This window comes from Dermacentor variabilis, chromosome 10 (genome assembly GCF_050947875.1).
Source record: "Dermacentor variabilis isolate Ectoservices chromosome 10, ASM5094787v1, whole genome shotgun sequence".
NCBI classification, from domain to species: Eukaryota; Metazoa; Arthropoda; class Arachnida; order Ixodida; family Ixodidae; genus Dermacentor; species Dermacentor variabilis.
In genome coordinates, this window is record NC_134577.1 from 9,447,635 (window position 1) to 9,466,720 (window position 19,086).

The following is a 19,086-nucleotide window of genomic DNA, read 5'->3' on the forward strand; positions in this document are numbered from 1 at the left end:
GTGAAGCTCAAATACCACCCATTCATCACTTCCCCTGCAAAGTATGTTTACAGATACTAGCTTAACTGACTAATAAACGGATTTGCGCAATAATTGGGGAAAGAACATCAGCCTATAATAGTATAGTTCTATGTGAAGCTCAAATACCACCCATCCATCACTTCCCCTACAAAGCATGTTTACAGATACTAGATTAACTGATTAATAAACGAATTTCCGCAAGTAAATTAAAGGGGAAAGAACATGAGCCTATAATAGTATAGTTCCATGTGAAGCTCAAATTCCACCCCTCCATCACTGCCCCTGCAAAGCGTGTTTACAGATACTAGCTTAACTGATTAATAAACGAATTTGCGCAAGTAAATTATAGGGGAAAGAACATCAGCTTATAATAGTATAGTTCCATGTGAAGCTCAAGTTCCACCCATCCATCACTGCCCCTGCAAAGCACGTTTACAGATACTAGCTTAACTGATTAATAAACGAATTTGGGCAAGTAAATTATAGGGGAAAGAACATCAGCCTATAATAGTATAGTTCCATGTGAAGCTCAAATACCACCCATTCATCACTTCCCCTGCAAAGCATGTCTACAGATACTAGCGTAACTGATTAATAAACGAATTTGCGCAAGTAAATTATAGGGGAAAGAACATCAGCCTATAATAGTAGAGTTCCATGTGAAGCTCAAGTTCCACCCATCCATCACTGCCCCTGCAAAGCGTGTTTACAGATACTAGCTTAACTGATTAATAAACGAATTTGCGCAAGTAAATTATAGGGGAAAGAACATCAGCCTATAATAGTATAGTTCCATGTGAAGCTCAAGTTCCACCCATCCATCACTGCCCCTGCAAAGCATGTTCACGGATACTAGCCTAACTGATTAATAAACGAATTTGCACACGTAAATTATAGGGGAAACATCAGCCTATAATAGTATAGTTCTATGTGAAGCTCAAATACCACCCATTCATCACTGCCCCTGCAAACATGTTTACAGATACTAGCTAAACTTAATAATAAACGAATTTGCGCAATAATTGGGGAAAGAACATCAGCCTATAATAGTATAGTTCTATGTGAAGCTCAAATACCACCCATCCATCACTTCCCCTACAAAGCATGTTTACAGATACTAGATTAACTGATTAATAAACGAATTTGCGCAAGTAAATTATAGGGGAAACAACATCAGCCTATAATAGTATAGTTCCATGTCAAGCTCAAATTCCACCCATCCATCACTGCCGCTGCCAAGCATGTTTACAGATACTAGCTTGACTGATTAATAAACCAATCTGCGCATGTAAATTATAGGGGAAAGAACATCAGCCTATAATGGTATAGTTCCATGTGAAGCTCAAATTCCACCCATCCATCACTGCCTCTGCAAAGCACGAGCATGTTTACAGATACTAGCTTAACTGATTAATAAACGAATTTGCGCAAGTTAATTATAGGGGAAAGAACATCAGCCTATAATAGTATAGTTCCATGGGAAGCTCAAATACCACCCATTCATCACTTCCCCTGCAAAGCACGTTCACATATACTAGCATAACTGATTAATAAACGAAGTTTCGCAAGTAAATTATAGGTGAAAGAACATCAGCCTATAATAGTATAGTTCCATGTGAAGCTCAATTTCCACGCCTCCATCACTGCCCCTGCAAAGCGTGCTTACAGATACTAGCTTAAATGATTCATAAACAAATTTGCGCAAGTAAATTATGAGGGAAAGAACATCAGCTTATAATAGTATAGTTCTATGTGAAGCTCAAATTCCACACATCCATCACTGCCCCTGCAAAGCACGTTTACAGATACTAGCTTAACTGATTAATAAACGAATTTGCGCAAGTAAATTATAGGGGAAAGAACATCAGCCTATAATAGTATAGTTCAATGTTAAGCTCAAATACCACTCATTCATCACTTCCCCTGCAAAGCATGTTTACAGATACTAGCTAAACTGATTAATAAACGAATTTCCGCAAGTAAATTATAGGGGAACGAACATCAGCCTCTAATAGTATGGTTCCGTGTGAAGGTCAAATTCCACCCATCCATCACTGCCCCTGCAAAGCACGTTTACAGATACTAGCTTAACTGATTAATAAAGAAATTTGGGCAAGTAAATTATAGGGGAAAGAACATCAGCCTATAATAGTATAGTTCTATGTGAAGCTCAAATACCACCCATTCATCACTGCCCCTGCAAACATGTTTACAGATACTAGCTTAACTGATTAATAAACAAATTTAGGCAAGTAAATTATAGGGGAAACAACATCGGCCTATAATAGTAGAGTTCCATGTGAAGCTCAAGTTCCACCCATCCATCACTGCCTATGCAATGCTCGTTTACAGATACTAGCTTTTCTGCTTAATAAACGAATTTGCGCAAGTAAATTATAGGGGTAAGAACATCAGCTTAAAATAGTATAGTTCTCTGTGAAGCTCAAAATCCACCCATGCATCACTGCCCCTGCAAAGCATGTTTACAGATACTAGCTTAACTGATTAATAAACAAATTTAGGCAAGTAAATTATAGGGGAAACAACATCGGCCTATAATAGTATAGTTCTATGTGAAGCTCAAATTCCACCCATCCACCACTGCCCTTGCAAAGCATGGTTACAGATACTAGCTTAACTGATTCATAAACGAATTTGCGCAAGTAAATTATAGGGGAAAGTACAGCAGCCTATAATAGTATAGTTCTATGTGAAGTTCAAAAGCACCCACACATCACTTCCCCTGCAAAGCACGTTTACATATACTAGCCTAACTGATTAATAAACGAAGTTCCGCAAGTAAATTATAGGGGAAAGAACATCAACCTATAATAGTATAGTTTCATGTGAAGCTCAAATTCCACCCATACATCACTTGCCCTGGAGAGCACGTTTACAGATATTAGCTTAACTGACTAATAAATGGATTTGCACAATAATTGGGGAAAGAACATAAGCCTATAATAGTATAGTTCCATGTGAAGCTCAAATTCCACCCATCCATCACTGCCCCTGCAAAGCATGTTTACAGATACTAGCTTAACTGATTAATAAACAAGTTTGCGCATGTAAATTATAGGGGAAAGAACATCAACCTATAATATTATAGCTCTATTTGAAGCTCAAGTACCACCCATTTATCACTTCCCAAAATAGACCCAGCCATCGCTCCCCGTACAGATGCCCGCTTAGAGACACTAACTTACTTAATTAATGAACGAATTTCACTAAATAAGTTATAATGGAAGAAATCCTCAGCCCATAGTAGTATAGTTCCATGTGAAGCACAAACTCCCCCCATTCATGAATCCCCCCGCAAAGCATGTTCACAGATACTTACTTGATTGATAAAGGAACTTGCGCAAATATATTATAGCGGACAAAAACGCCAGCCTACAATAGTATAGTTCTATGTGAAGATCAAGTTCGACCCATCCATCACTCCCCCTGCAAATGCTTACACACACTAACTTGAGTCATAAAGGATTTTGCGCAAATAACTTGTAGCGAAAAAAAAAAACATCAGCTATGTTAGAACCTCAGCTCGATTGTGTTAGCGCAGTCATTTGTGAAGCTCAAATTCTGGAGATTGTGGTAATATGCCGCCAACTGTGTTGGCGAAAATGCAAAGAAAGCTGACCACCTCACTGGATCACAGACGCAGATCAATCAATCAATCAATCAATCAAATCTTTATTTCCAACGACAGTTGGGGCTCCCTTAGGCGAAAAGCGGTAGTAGCACCACTTGAAAATACCTAAAGGGCCACGTACATGACAGCGGTATTATGATTCATACGTTCAAAAAAAAATTTACAATAACCAAGTAAAATATGCAGTTCAAAAAAAAATATAAGAGGTTGTGCAAATACAACAACGGAACAATAGAACAAATAATGTCAATATATAAGTACACTCCAGAACAGTTGTACATTATAGTTCTAATATTCAATGTTCACGTGAACACACATCATAAAATGACGAAAATAAACGTGTTAGAAGGAATAATGAAACATACTTGATCATGTTCGGGCAGTACAAAACACATTATACAAGAGTTAGAAAAAATTCACGCATTTCTTTTTTTGTAAACGTAGAAAAGTTGGCGTCTTTCTCTTCATATTTATTAAGTAGGGACGGCAGTGTGAATCGAAGAGACTGCAAAAAATAGGCCGTGCGGGAACGAGGAACAAGCCACTTGTCGGTGCTGCGGGTGCGTGAATCAGTGTAATGCATGCTTATATTAGATAAATCTTTAATAAAAACTTTGAATTGCTCGTTTGAAAAGAAATAAGCATACATTAAACGAAAATCGAACATGCGTTTCACACTGAATATTTTATAGCGGGTAAACAATGTAACTGTAGAACTATTGCGCGGGACGTTTGCAATATACCGAAGTGCTCTTTTCTGCAATAGGTGAATTGCATTTATGTTACTAAGGGTTGTGGTGCCCCAGACTAACAGGCAGTAATTTATATGGGAAGAAAACAGAGCATGATAAATCTGAAGTTTAGCATATTCTGGAAGAAAGTGCCTACATCGTGACAGAACACCAGCAGCACGCGATAACGATTTAGTCGGTGATTCAATATGACACGTCCATGTCATACGAGCAGAAAAAGTCACGCCCAGAAGTTTATGTTTCTCCACTATTTCGACGGGTATTCCCTCAAGCGTTAATGATTGGTTGACGTTGACTTCAGTGCCTCGGGATCTGAAAAAGACAGCTTTTGTTTTTGTCGCATTTATTCGTAGGCCATTAGCTGTAGACCATTGCAGCACATCTGAAAGTACACTTTGAGTTCTCGCAACAATTTCTGTTGGATCTTGTCCAGAAACAAAAATACTAGTGTCATCCGCGTAGAGCAGGAATGAGGCGTCATTGTTTATCTTAACAATATCATTTATGTAGATATTGAACAGCATTGGTCCTAAAATGCTTCCTTGAGGTACGCCACAAGAAATGGTTTTAGAAGATGAAAAACAGTTAGCAATTGAGACGCATTGTTTTCTTTCAGACAGATACGAACTAAATAGTGAATTAGCTACACCACGTACCCCATAAGCACCTAATTTCCCGAGTAAAATGTTATGGTTTAGGGTATCGAAGGCTTTGCTATAGTCAATGAAAACGCCCAGCGTAAGCTTTCTTTCTTCGATGTTATTAATTATCAGTTCTTTTTGAGCTAACAGTGCAGTCTGTGTAGATTTACCACGTTGAAAACCGTGCTGATACTCCGAAAGTATATTGTGTTTGTTGAAGAAGCTATTTACGCAGCAGAATATTATCTTTTCTAATCCCTTGGAGAATACAGGAATTATAGAAATTGGTCGGTAATTATTAGCATCATTAATATCTCCACCTTTAAATATAACAGAAACTTTTGAGATTTTCATGAGATTTGGGAAACAGCCAGACTGAAAGACTAGATTAAACACGTAGGTTAAACAAGGAGCAAGGAGGTCAATTACGTGCTTAATCGCCTCTACCTGAAATCCATAGACATCGACAGCTTTACTGTTTTTTAGAGAAAGAAATGTGCATACTATTTCTGCTTCATCTGTAGGTGCGAGAAAAATTGTGTCAGTATTATGGTAATTAATGTTAGTATGAGCAATGCTTCCCAGTGGTTGCACCGCATTAGCAAAGTGCTCACTGAAGTGCTCGGCTAGATGCACACCGGAAAGTTTGTTCCCGTTAATGGTTATTTCCGTCAATGTATTCTGACCCGCTTTGCGGTTCAGTGCCTGATTGATGGCTTTCCAAACTTGGTTTGGGCGCCGTTGACAGATGTCAGAAAACATGTGGTTATAGTAGGAGGCCTTTGCCTTTTTCAACGCGGCAGTTAGTTTGTTTCTGTAAGTTTTAAAGGCCTCAAATTCCTTAATATCGCGTGTGCGCAAAAACTTCTTAAAAAGGCGACCTTTTCTCTTGATCATAATGATATGCTCGCGCCCTACCCAAGGTTTTCTTCCTTTTCTGTTAGCTTTGGTGCTTACGTTGACCTCCTTGCTCCTTGTTTAACCTACGTGTTTAATCTAGTCTTTCAGTCTGGCTGTTTCCCAAATCTCATGAAAATCTCAAAAGTTTCTGTTATATTTAAAGGTGGAGATATTAATGATGCTAATAATTACCGACCAATTTCTATAATTCCTGTATTCTCCAAGGGATTAGAAAAGATAATATTCTGCCGCGTAAATAGCTTCTTCAACAAACACAATATACTTTCGGAGTATCAGCACGGTTTTCAACGTGGTAAATCTACACAGACTGCACTGTTAGCTCAAAAAGAACTGATAATTAATAACATCGAAGAAAGAAAGCTTACGCTGGGCGTTTTCATTGACTATAGCAAAGCCTTCGATACCCTAAACCATAACATTTTACTCGGGAAATTAGGTGCTTATGGGGTACGTGGTGTAGCTAATTCACTATTTAGTTCGTATCTGTCTGAAAGAAAACAATGCGTCTCAATTGCTAACTGTTTTTCATCTTCTAAAACCATTTCTTGTGGCGTACCTCAAGGAAGCATTTTAGGACCAGTGCTGTTCAATATCTACATAAATGATATTGTTAAGATAAACAATGACGCCTCATTCCTGCTCTACGCGGATGACACTAGTATTTTTGTTTCTGGACAAGATCCAACTGAAATTGTTGCGAGAACTCAAAGTGTACTTTCAGATGTGCTGCAATGGTCTACAGCTAATGGCCTACGAACAAATGCGACAAAAACAAAAGCTGTCTTTTTCAGATCCCGAGGCACTGAAGTCAACGTCAACCAATCATTAACGCTTGAGGGAATACCCGTCGAAATAGTGGAGAAACATAAACTTCTGGGCGTGACTTTTTCTGCTCATATGACATGGACGTGTCATATTGAATCACCGACTAAATCGTTATCGCGTGCTGCTGGTGTTCTGTCACGATGTAGGCACTTTCTTCCAGAAAATGCTAAACTTCAGATTTATCATGCTCTGTTTTCTTCCCATATAAATTACTGCCTGTTAGTCTGGGGCACCACAACCCTTAGTAACATAAATGCAATTCACCTATTGCAGAAAAGAGCACTTCGGTATATTGCAAACGTCCCGCGCAATAGTTCTACAGTTACATTGTTTACCCGCTATAAAATATTCAGTGTGAAACGCATGTTCGATTTTCGTTTAATGTATGCTTATTTCTTTTCAAACGAGCAATTCAAAGTTTTTATTAAAGATTTATCTAATATAAGCATGCATTACACTGATTCACGCACCCGCAGCACCGACAAGTGGCTTGTTCCTCGTTCCCGCACGGCCTATTTTTTGCAGTCTCTTCGATTCACACTGCCGTCCCTACTTAATAAATATGAAGAGAAAGACGCCAACTTTTCTACGTTTACAAAAAAAGAAATGCGTGAATTTTTTCTAACTCTTGTATAATGTGTTTTGTACTGCCCGAACATGATCAAGTATGTTTCATTATTCCTTCTAACACGTTTATTTTCGTCATTTTATGATGTGTGTTCACGTGAACATTGAATATTAGAACTATAATGTACAACTGTTCTGGAGTGTACTTATATATTGACATTATTTGTTCTATTGTTCCGTTGTTGTATTTGCACAACCTCTTAATTTTTTTTTTGAACTGCATATTTTACTTGGTTATTGTAAATTTGTTTTTGAACGTATGAATCGTAATACCGCTGTCATGTACGTGGCCCTTTAGGTATGTTCAAGTGGTGCTACTACCGCTTTTCGCCTAAGGGAGCCCCAACTGTCGTTGGAAATAAAGATTTGATTGATTGATTGATTGATTGATGCTCTTTTTTGATCGCCATTTTGCGATCACAGCGCCGTCTACTGTCCGGCGCCATGCTGGTATGGGAGATCGCGATGCAGAGTGCACGACAAACGTGCTGTCGACGGCGAGAAGCAAGTTTTCGCAGTTTTCTAGGGGTGTCAGCAAGTTGATTTGAATGCAAAACTTCAAAGCGTGTTCATCAAAAAAAGCTTCGATATAGCCGCAATATCAAACGGCGACGGGCCTAGAGGCGCTCCCGCAGCTCTGCCCACGATCGAAGTAGGAGGCGAGTCAACTCTGAACATTGTCGATACGTAACGTATATATTTAACGTGTTATTATTGTATGTCTAGCCATGATCTCTATTAAGCTCTATTATCACTCAGGCGAAGATTATCACGCTGGTGCGGTGAGCCGCACCAGCGTACATCCCAATCGCGGTAACTGCCTCCTCGAGGGAGCTGAAAAACGAAGAACTACTCTTTGCAACAGCAACTTTATTTCCTGCAGCAATACAGCGCGTGATCAGCGGCGTCAACAGCTTGCCGGCGAGATTCGGAAGCACGGGAGAGCCCGTGTGAACTAGCGCTGGCCGGAACGCGGTAGGGATGGCTTTGGTAACAGAACGGAAAAGAACACACCTTCATTTCTTAGTTGGCCCGTAGTGTTTTCATAACACGTCCTCGGTCAACTTCCACGAGAAAGTTGGTTGCCAAGCATGATAATCTTAGAACACGTTTGAACAGAATAATGTTATGTCCGTGCGCAAAGAAATAGTTAACTTCGTCCATTCGCAATAGTTGACCGACTCGAATACGCACTTTCTTTCATATCCCAGTTTCATCATGGGTGCGAATTTAGAGTTCGTTGCCGAGCGCTCACTGAGAACAACACCTTCCGAACATACACGCGATAGGATCAAGTCCTTTCTGTTTACGCTGGCAATACAAACCGGACGCTTCTCCGGTATCGCCGCGGTGGTGTTCACGAAGTCGCCGCGGCTGAAGGCGCACTTAACCCTTGCTTCCCAAAGTTATTTTTGCGGCCGAATACAGCAGCGTGGTAGCCCGTCGACCTTGAATCGTCTGATATCGCAGAAATCCCAGACAGAACACGTTAGAATCGTATTAACTCGTAATTAAACCGATACCTTTGCAAGCTGCCACTGGGAGCTAGAAAACGGAATCCGCACGAACCAGTGCGAGGAGGAGAGCGGCGCGGCGCGCTGGTTCGAGGCTACGTTCCTCCTCGCCGATAAAACAGTCTATAGAAAAGCTTAGGCCATTCATTCCACAATACTACAATTCCTGACGTGACAGCGTAATCGAAACCATGCAATACTAATGCAGGGCAAACCTACCCATCATACATCTTTTACGGCTGCGAATTAGTAGTGTAAGGAAGTTTGCAAGCATAAGACGGGATCAAACGGCGCAAGACAAGGGTTATGGGAAATCACTGGTAGAGCATAAACACGCTGATAGTGATGGTGATGACAGCTATAATTATTTTCCTGGAGGCTGGCTTCCTATATTGCTTCCATTTTTAAAGGTCACCGACGACTGACGCTAAGAGGTGTAATGGGTAACGAGACGAACCGACGGCGTCCGTTTAAGAAAGAACTGAGAAAAGTGACAATTGCTCATAAAGAAAGGAGATGTCGTGCGTGAGCGTGAAAGACGTGGCTCTGTTGCATAACTAGTTATGATAACCCAGAATGATAACATAGGCTTATTTGTACATTTTCAATTATTTGTCCTTAACATTGCGCTGTGTTCGCCCGCATCACTTGTATCTGCCCGTTTTTGCACTTTCTTAATATTTGTATTACATAGCCAACTAGGAATGTCGTAACTTTTTTATTCGACAAACTTAAAATGGTGAGGCAGTCGTGCCATTTCGACTAATAGAGAAACCAGTGTGACATGACTGTCAGGAAAACTGTAATGCATCGTATAAACCACTCGAATGTATACAAGAAAATTTCTGCTTTACAACATCGCAAGAGCTAAAAAGCAGAACAAGACCTGTTTCATTTCTCTGAGGCATTTCTAGGCGTTCGACTGTCCCAATGTCGCAACTGCGATCGCTTGGCTACGCTCATCGTAGGAATAATCACTCATGAGTTAAGTAGGACAACGTGGTTTCTCGAGTAGTAAGATGAACAGCAGGAACCGAACACGTGTTTTCACTAGGAATTGATGGTTTTGCTCAGAACGGTGTAGAATAATGTCATTGCCTTATAAATATAAAAAAGACGGCAGACGAAAAGTACGAAAGTACAAAAAAGTCAATATCTTGGAGTCAAATTTTGTTTCCTGAATGAACACGCTGTTGTAAAACATGCAATAAACCAGTCAGCCCAAATTCACGCCCCGATATGTCTGATGCATGACAGATGAATAAAATATGCACATCCGATGCACTTTTCGTAATCTCTGTCAAGCGAAGCTGAAGTGAAGCGTGTAAATATGTGCTATAGACGAAAGGGCGATGCATAAAACTGTTCTCACTTTCATCCTGTGCCGCATTTAATCCCATTAAAATGTATGTTTCTCAAACACAAGGGTCACAATTTCAATCTCGTGCAATATTTCATGTTTATCGACTACACCGTTCAAAAAAAAAAAAAAGCTATGAGCACATTCAAGCATAGAGTCAGGCGGCTACGGAGCATTAGAAATTTACGCTGAGATGTCACTTGGACAAATGCAACTTATGATGCTTGTCGATGCAAGAATGGCGATGACAGGTGTATGCACAGAAAATTATGGCGCATGTCTAGATACGTTTATGATTATGTACCTCTTATGTCACAGCGACATACCCACCGGAACATACCGAATGGATAATTCAAATAAAATGAAGTGCACCAAAGCATCAGCTTATTATAATGTGCTAATTCGTTAGGACCGTCTGTGCTTCGGAGATACACATCTGCCGAGATGCCGACCGACAAGGAAGCAGCAACCGCTGCCACGCCAAACCCGGGAGGGTAGGCAAAGAAACCTTTGCTTTAAAATACACACTCATCTAAATGTTTGCGCAACCTATGGATTGCTCATATAAAGGTTGGCCCTACCACACCTTTGAGGTTGTTTGCGTAATCGTTACGCTATTCTCCACTCTGCGGTTAGCCGTCTGCATGCCAACCTATCTCGCACATTAAGGCGAGCCTCCGCGCCGCATGTTACCAGATGGTTCAACCTCTTAGTGTAAAGTGAATAACTTGTGTATCTTTGTGCGCGCCCGTGAGAAGAATAGAAAAAGACAGATTGAGAAGACGAAGGTCTAACGACGACCGCACATTGTGAAGGACGAAAACGGCGCTGAAGTACGGCAGAAACGGCGAGGACGTCGTGCTGACGACAGTAGCAAGAACACTGTTATGATGTCCCAAAGAAGACCTCGGCAAGACGACGACAACACCGCCATGGTGATGGCGAGGGTGACAAAGCTTTAATGTAACGGCAGCATGACGTAGATGACACGACCACTAAAGTGGTCTGGCGAAGACAGCACGATAACAGCGACAAAAATACCGGAATGACGACGACGACATGGCAACATTAACAATATGACGAAGACGTTGACGCGCTGAGCACAACCACAATATTACAAAACGACGGCGATGTGACGAATATGTAATGGTCACTATGACGTCAGGGCATGACTACAGTGCTGTGCAGAAATCACCGCAGAATATTTCCAATGTAAGCGAAAAGCCCGAATGAGCAAACGAACCAATGGGTCAACTAATGAACCACTGAAAGAGGGAACTAGGAAATGAACTAATGAACTACTGAACGAACGAAAGAACGAACGAACCACTGAATGACAAAAGTGGCGAAAGGTCCAATGAGCGTTTACCTTGCAGAGTCCGAACACCTACCACTGACCATCCACGAAAACGGGTGAAAGCGGCAAAACAAAAAAAATTATTCACAAGAAGGTGCAACCACAAACATTCCATCGCGCGCTCTTGAGCCGCTGCCTAATTATAATCGTCAATGACTATGTACGCGCTGTACAAAATTCAGGGTTGCAACTTTTTCCTGCCACAGCAGTTCAGTAGTCATGCACCAATGGCAGCCATCGTCACGTCGTCCTGTCAGCGTCGTTGTGCAGTAATATTGCTTTCGGGCGCAGCATGTCGCTATCGCTGATTATCATATTATTATTATTATTATTATTATTATTATTATTATTATTATTATTATTATTATTATTATTATTATTATTATTATTATTATTATTATTATTATAGGTTTATAAATGAATGTAACACAAAGAACTACGGGCCAGAATTTTTTAAAATGGCCTGACGAGACAAGAGTTCGCGAAAGCCGCAAACAGAAGTGACCATAAGACACTAGGTACATATCGCACACGAAGAAAGGTTTCAAGGATCGCCCACGAAAGAAACAGGCACGTGCAGAAGCAATATGTTATATGATATAATGGCCTCACTAATTAAGCAGAAGGGGCAAAGCAGTCTCGATTGTTCAAAATTTTAACCTAATGCCTACAGTGGTGCCTGGTGCTGACGTGACGGGAACGGGTGAAACAGGCAAAAGAAACAGCTGTTCGCTTAAATTTTGCAGCCATAAACATTCTACAGCCAACACTGCAACTTTTTCCTGCCACAGCAGTTAAGCAGTCTTGTCACCGACGACATAGTCATCACCACGTCGTCATGTTAACGTCGTTGCGTCGTAACCTTGGCGCGCATCACTGATGAATGACATGCTGACATATTAACGATTTCTTAATACTAAAATGTATCACAAATTCCAAAGACCCACACATAACTCCTAAACAATGATGTGACAAGTGAAAACAGAGTTGCCGAAAGCTACTAACAGAGAGCCCATAGTGCACACAAAGCAAAGCTTAAAAAAAATAAATTAAGTTATGGGGTTTAACGTGCCAAAACCACTTTCTGATTATGAGGCACGCCGTAATGGAAGACTCCGGAAATTTCGACCACCTGGGGTTTTTTAACGTGCGCCTAAATCTGAGCAGCAAAGTTTCAAGGATCTTCCAAAATGAAAACAAGCACGGGCAAGAACAAAGTGGTATGCAATGCCCTGTATTCGCCCTTAAAGCAGCATGGACAACGTAAACTCGATTGTTCCTAATTTTAACCTGGTGCGTCCTCGAATACCGAAGAAACTCTTTCCCATAAAGATACGATCGCTCTTCAGTGACGCTCAGGGACATAAGCACGTAGCCGCAACAGATGAGCGTAGATTGCCGTCTGTGACCGCCTACGCAGAACTGCCGAACCACGCTTTCTTTCAACGCTACAGCTCTCCCGAAGACGCGTGACTGCAAATCCTTCTTTGTGTGTCAGCAGCATTCTTATCCCTCGACAAGCATCGCACGTCGTCCACGTGACATCGCTACGCAGGCGTGCCACACTGGGCGCATCCACCTGATTGGTTGCTTGCATTTCGTAATAGCTTCGGGACGGTGTAGTGCGGTTATAAAAATTGTCCGAGGTGAACTTTTTGCATAAACATTGCATAAATTGGCCCGTTGCATAGGATGAAATAAAACGATTGTACGCATCGCCGTTAATCGTATGGCATCTATATATAAAGTGTTGCTTCAAATAGATTGCAGCATGCGCCTTGGACCTGCAAAAATTTATATATATATATATATATATATATATATATATATATATATATATATATATATATATATATATATATATATATATATATATATTCTTTTTTGTTGCGGCATAACTTTATTGCTCTTGGCATGCACCTGATTCGGCATATTTTCCACCGATGATGCCACGGCAGAAACTAGCAAAAACATCACAAAACGTCGGCCAACGTGCAATAATGCTTTAATGCGCCTTTAGCAATTTTTGAATTGCGTTTCCAAATATGGAGCGAAAAGGTTGTTTTCAACGCGCCGACATCACATTCGGCGAGATGCTGCGCTAAACTGGCAGCTCCAGTGCACTGGTCTAATGGTTGATAGGGCAGGAAAAAAGCGCTTTACAGCAAAAATCAACCAAAGGTAAGCACCGCATAGCTCCTACACAAAAATTTCAGTAACCGAAATTACTTCACTTTAAAGAAATAGAAACGATTGCGCTCACCTTGTCTCCTAGGAAACAGAACTTGGCCCGGCTGTGCGTCCTCCCGTTGTTCGAACCATGAGCCACGAGGTAGTCCTACACACACAAGCAGCCAACATTCTTTCAGTCAATTTGTGGCGCCTTCGAACATGTTCAGGCCTGGCGGCACAAGCTAAAGTTATTCACGAAAACAGGTAAGCCTTCTTGCGCTCAGTCACATGCACCCACGAATGGCGAAATGGCAGCCAACGCGAAATCAAGTCGCGATATTAGAGTAGGCTACGTCGCCTGCTGCTGTGGCAAAGTCAACGTTTACGTACGAAGAATTGGCCGAACTAATAAAACGCGGTGGGGACGAAATTATTTTTTTCAGCACATCGACATAAAATTCCGTGGCCTGTTGCACTGGACTGGCAACTGTAATGCGTTTGTCTAACGGTTGATAAGCATATTTGGGGACCAGGAAAAAGAAAGCGTTTCGCAGCAAGAGGAGTAGAAGGCAGTTAGCATAGGTGCTGCGCGAAATATTGATTGCCGTATTTTTTTCAAAACCGTTGCAAGAATTGGTCTCACCTCGCCTCCTGAGAAACGCAGCTTGGCCCCGCTGTCCGAACCCGCGTTGTTCGAGCCAGCGGAATGCAACTGAAGTGAAGAACGCATTCTTTCTGTCACTTCTTGATCCCTTCGAAAGAGCGGCGCGGGTTGCGGCTCGGCGGCAGAAGCTATACTTCACGAAATCAGGGGCGCGATCGGAGATCGGTTGTTCGGAGCGCGCGGATTGGCCTAGACCGCGCCGACTTCATCAGGCGCGCCAAGTCGGCACTCTCGCACGCAATCGCACAACCCGACAAAGGTCAAAATGGCAGCCAAGGTCAAAGCTAGCCGCGATATCAGTGAAGGCTACATCGCCTGCTATTGCGGCGAAGTCCCAGTGCAAAGAAATTGCCTTAAACAGCGCCAAAGGAATGAAGAAAAAGTTGCCGATTTGGACGATGGTAGGCTACCAAGTCTCCCAACTTGCCGTCTTGAGAAAGAAATTACGATTGGTAGAGAGGGAAACAATCTTTTGCCACCTGTGATTATTTAGCGTGCGCGTTAATTTGTGATTACTAGCACAACTAAAAACATAGGCCTGACTTGTATGCTTCAGCACGTACTTGCTGCATATATATAGTTGAATATATACCAAGGTCCATATTTAATATACCCGAAGCATAATGGGTTCAAGAAACCGGCTCTTAGGAGAGCTTTGCACGCGTCTTTAACGCCGTTAACTCTTCCTATCAATCGTGCCAATGTGCCGAGCAACTGTGCGCTCACGCGTGTCGTAGCTCATGAGTCTTGACTGTGCAATTATTATCTTGTAAAGCTGAGCCTTAGCCCTGTAAGGCCCAGCCTATCGTTTATATTAGACGCTGAGTTTTAGAGCTCAAAATCAAGTTTAAACAAATGAACTTAACTCATATCCTACACCAGCGTCTTTAATGCGCTGGAGCGAGGTTTCAGCCATGGATAGTGTAAAACAATAATTACTAAATAAATCATTACTATACTAAAACAAAATTTTAATCTCCCTTTTCTAATTTTTTTGTGCAAATGCACTCTCCATTGCCAGAAAAAAAAAGGCGAAGCTTTTATTTACCTTAAAATGTAACTGCGTTTGAGAATTATAGGTTTAATTTCACTTCAGTTTATTTTCAACACAATTGTGGGGGTCCTCAAGGCAAAAAAGTTGTCATAGACAACTTGAAGGGACCTGTGGACCATACAGACAGCAGGCAAAGTGATACATTCATAAAACGAAAATTTGAAAGACTTTACATCGCTGGGTATCTTGAAATAGTGAAAATAATATGCAATGCAAGATAAAAACAAATACAGTTATGGCAACTACGAACACCTTTTCATGTACATTCAAAACATAGAAACGCGAAAAATTAATATGCACTTCTGTTAAAGGGTTTTTCACTTATTCAACAAAACAACCTTATTTGCGATTTGAATTGATAATGTTGGCATGTTGAAATGTATTTGTGAATTCACACGTTTTATTAATGCGTGTATTTGATAGGCGACGACAGCCTTTCCATAATTTGTGCGTGTTCGTGGTGTTGTCATCCGTTCGTTACGCAGTCCATAACGAGCTGGCGTTGTCTGTGCTTAATGTAACAGGTTATGTTTGTGTAGGTACAGCAGGAGTTTGTGGCCAAATATTTTACTCGCTTTAAGCAAATTGTGCTTAATAAACAAAGGATTAGTTCTTAGATCTTTGGGTTCACCAGGATAATTCTCAAAAATCCTCACTATTTTCTTTTGCAATACCTCCAGTTTGTCATAATTCGTAGTCGTTGTAGTACCCCAAGCAAGTGCGCAATAGGATAAACGGGATTAGAAGTGGGCATAGTATATCGCTTTCTTTAACTGCAGAGGAATTAGATCCGACAATTTGAGGAATAAACCAGCTGTTCTGCTTAGTTCTGAGGTTAGTTTGGTTATGTGTGTAGTCCACGACATACTTTCTTCAAAACACACACCTAGAAATGTTTTACACTTTATGCACGCTATATGACGGTGTCCTAATGTCAGCGTGAGTTAATTGTCACATGCTTTGTTAGTGGGTTTGAACTCGACGTAGTTAATTTTTTTTTCAGCGCTAATTTATTTGCATGAGGCCAACTATCAAGCTGCATTATGTAGTTGCTTATCGTGTTCTGAAGGTCATTAAGTGTACGCGCAGAAAACGATATATTGGTATCATCCGCGTAAATTACTAACTTTGGTGAGTTATGTATATCAAATATATCGTTTACGTAAAGTATAAATAACAAGGGCCCTAGAATCGGCCCCTGAGGCACTACTTATTTTACCGTAGTAATTGGGGAAATAACATTACCAATTTTTACGCACTGTTTTCTGTGTGAAATATATTTTAAAATCTAAGGCAACGCCGCGAATGCCGTAATTATGAAGTATAAATAATAAAATATCATGGTTAACCCAATCAAACGCTTTCATAAGATCAATGAAGAGACCAACGGTGTAAAGCTTATTTTCAATGTCATTCATTATTTTATCTTTAACGCATAATAACGCTAGTTCAGTTGTTTTATTTTTCTTAAAGCCGTACTGTGCGTCATCTATTACGTGGTGTTCAGTTATAAAATTCACGAGACGCGTGTTAATAATATTTTCAAGGACATTAGATCGCACGGGCAGCACTGAGGTTGGCCTGTAATTACATATGCCACTAAGGGCCCCACACTTGTGTATTGGGCATATGCGGGCAAGCTTAAGATCGGAGGGGAAGAGTTTAGTTTCCGGCTTTCGATTAATTATATGCGTTAGCGGTAGAGATAACAGATGCAACATATTTAAGGGGTACAACGCACAGGTCATCAATTCCTGCCGAGACGTTGTTTTTTATTTTACCCAATAAGTTTTCAACCTCTTGTGGACTTGTCGGAAAGAACGAAATTCAGTGTATCAAGCTTACACGTTTCTGTACTGAATGAAGTCCTATTACCATGAGCAAAAGCTGCAATGTTAATAGGACGCTTCACTTTCGAATTGTTAGAAAAATTGTTAACCTAGTTCCAAAGCCTTCTCGGATCAATAAAAACCCTAGCAAAAAGGCATTGATAATAGCAAGTCTTAGTATTTTCAAATCGGCATTTAATTTATTTCGGCACTTTTGGAGTTGCTCCCTAGTTTTCCTCGTCGTTGCGAGCTCCCGCGCAAGGCCTTGATTTCTTCCGAGAGCAGGTTGACATTGTCACAAGTTTCACTACAGTGATCGACACTTTGTTCGAAACCTCGGAGTTCAGCACGAATTTCTCTCAAATTCCACGAGCGCTTCGTTAATATCCTTCGCCATGACATGAAACACAAGCACTATTGTTTGGCAGCAGTGCAAGGGACAGCGCCCTTATCGTATAAGGCAAGTGAAACAAAACTCACCTGCATAAATAACGTAGCGTACAAAACGATGTGAAGTCGTTGCGCACTGCAGCCACACTGAAGATCCCACAAGCGGATGGTCCCTTTGTATATGCAGGGTCGAGGAACCGTTGTGCACCGCGCCGTAGCAGTGACCTCGCCTCACACAGGCCGATGATGACTGATGTGATCGCCGGTATAAATGGGACAGATCCTCGCTTGATTCCGGGGGCAGTTTCGTTGTGGACACGCTTGAAGCAGGCTGCGCAAAGAACGTAGTGAATAAAACGATGTGAAGTCGTTGCGCACAGCTGCCTAACTGTCAAACATGAACGTCAAGGTATTGCTTGTATTAAATGAGAGTATTGTATTAAATACGTTTTTATTGACTAAGAAATAATTTGCAAAATCAAGTTTCCTCAATATATAATAGCTGTTTGATATAAGGGGAAGTTGTAATTTAGCAGTAAAAGTAAGCCAGTGCTTTAAGTGAAACAGTTTATTAGAAGCATTGTGTCTTGCAATGTTTCGCAAAATGCACTTTTTTAAAATATGCGACGACATGCACTGCTGCTCGAGCAACCTTTCCGTAGTGTGCATTTACGTTGGCTGCGGGAACGCATTCACTGCAACAGCAAACCGCTTCCCGGCACATTGCGATTCTCGAAGCTGGCACGAGTCACAGAATTTCAAGCAGAGGATAGAACTTTCAGTCGTAGCTGGCATCAACTCTGCAATTACACCAGACATTATGAAAGAAATCTTAAAACCCGAAATTCAGTTTCTCTAGTTCTCTTGCCTGAGCGAAATTAACGAGTCATTCTACACATGGAATATACTTGTATTGCTTATTTTTGCACTGTAGTCATTGTATCAACAGTTATTGCGAAAATAAGGATTTCCACCATTTCTATGAAGTACGGGCAGTAATAATTATTTTCTCAGGAACCCCGTTTTTGTTCGTTTTTTTTCATTATTATTATTACGAATCTGAGGCAGGCTTCGCCGAAAAACACGGAAATAAGGCAACGAACAATTTTTTATCGACAAATACAATAAGCAATTCACTTTTTTAACTAACGCACTGTCTCTCTCGCATTCATTTCATTCCACACTCGTTTGAGTAGTCCTCAAACTTTAACTGAGCAGACGTACGCAGTAAATTCCTCGAATTTGCGAGTGTTTTCCTCCACAGAACACGCCAAAACTGAAAGGTGCCGAATGCTTAGGGCTCATAT

At 41.0% G+C, this 19,086-nt stretch overlaps 1 protein-coding gene across 1 annotated transcript in view; it reads right to left on the reverse strand.

Moving 5' to 3' along the window:
* LOC142559827 (uncharacterized) overlaps window positions 1-14,601 on the reverse strand; it is a 77,791-nt gene extending 63,190 nt beyond the window's left edge. Inside the window, exons 1-2 of the mRNA XM_075671499.1 lie at window positions 14,486-14,601; window positions 13,934-14,008 (exon numbers count right to left, since the gene is read on the reverse strand). Coding sequence (XP_075527614.1) covers window positions 13,934-14,008; window positions 14,486-14,572 — 162 coding nt within the window. The 5' untranslated portion in view covers window positions 14,573-14,601. The remainder of the gene's footprint in view (window positions 1-13,933; window positions 14,009-14,485) is intronic.
* Between the last annotated feature and the right edge of the window lie 4,485 nt (window positions 14,602-19,086).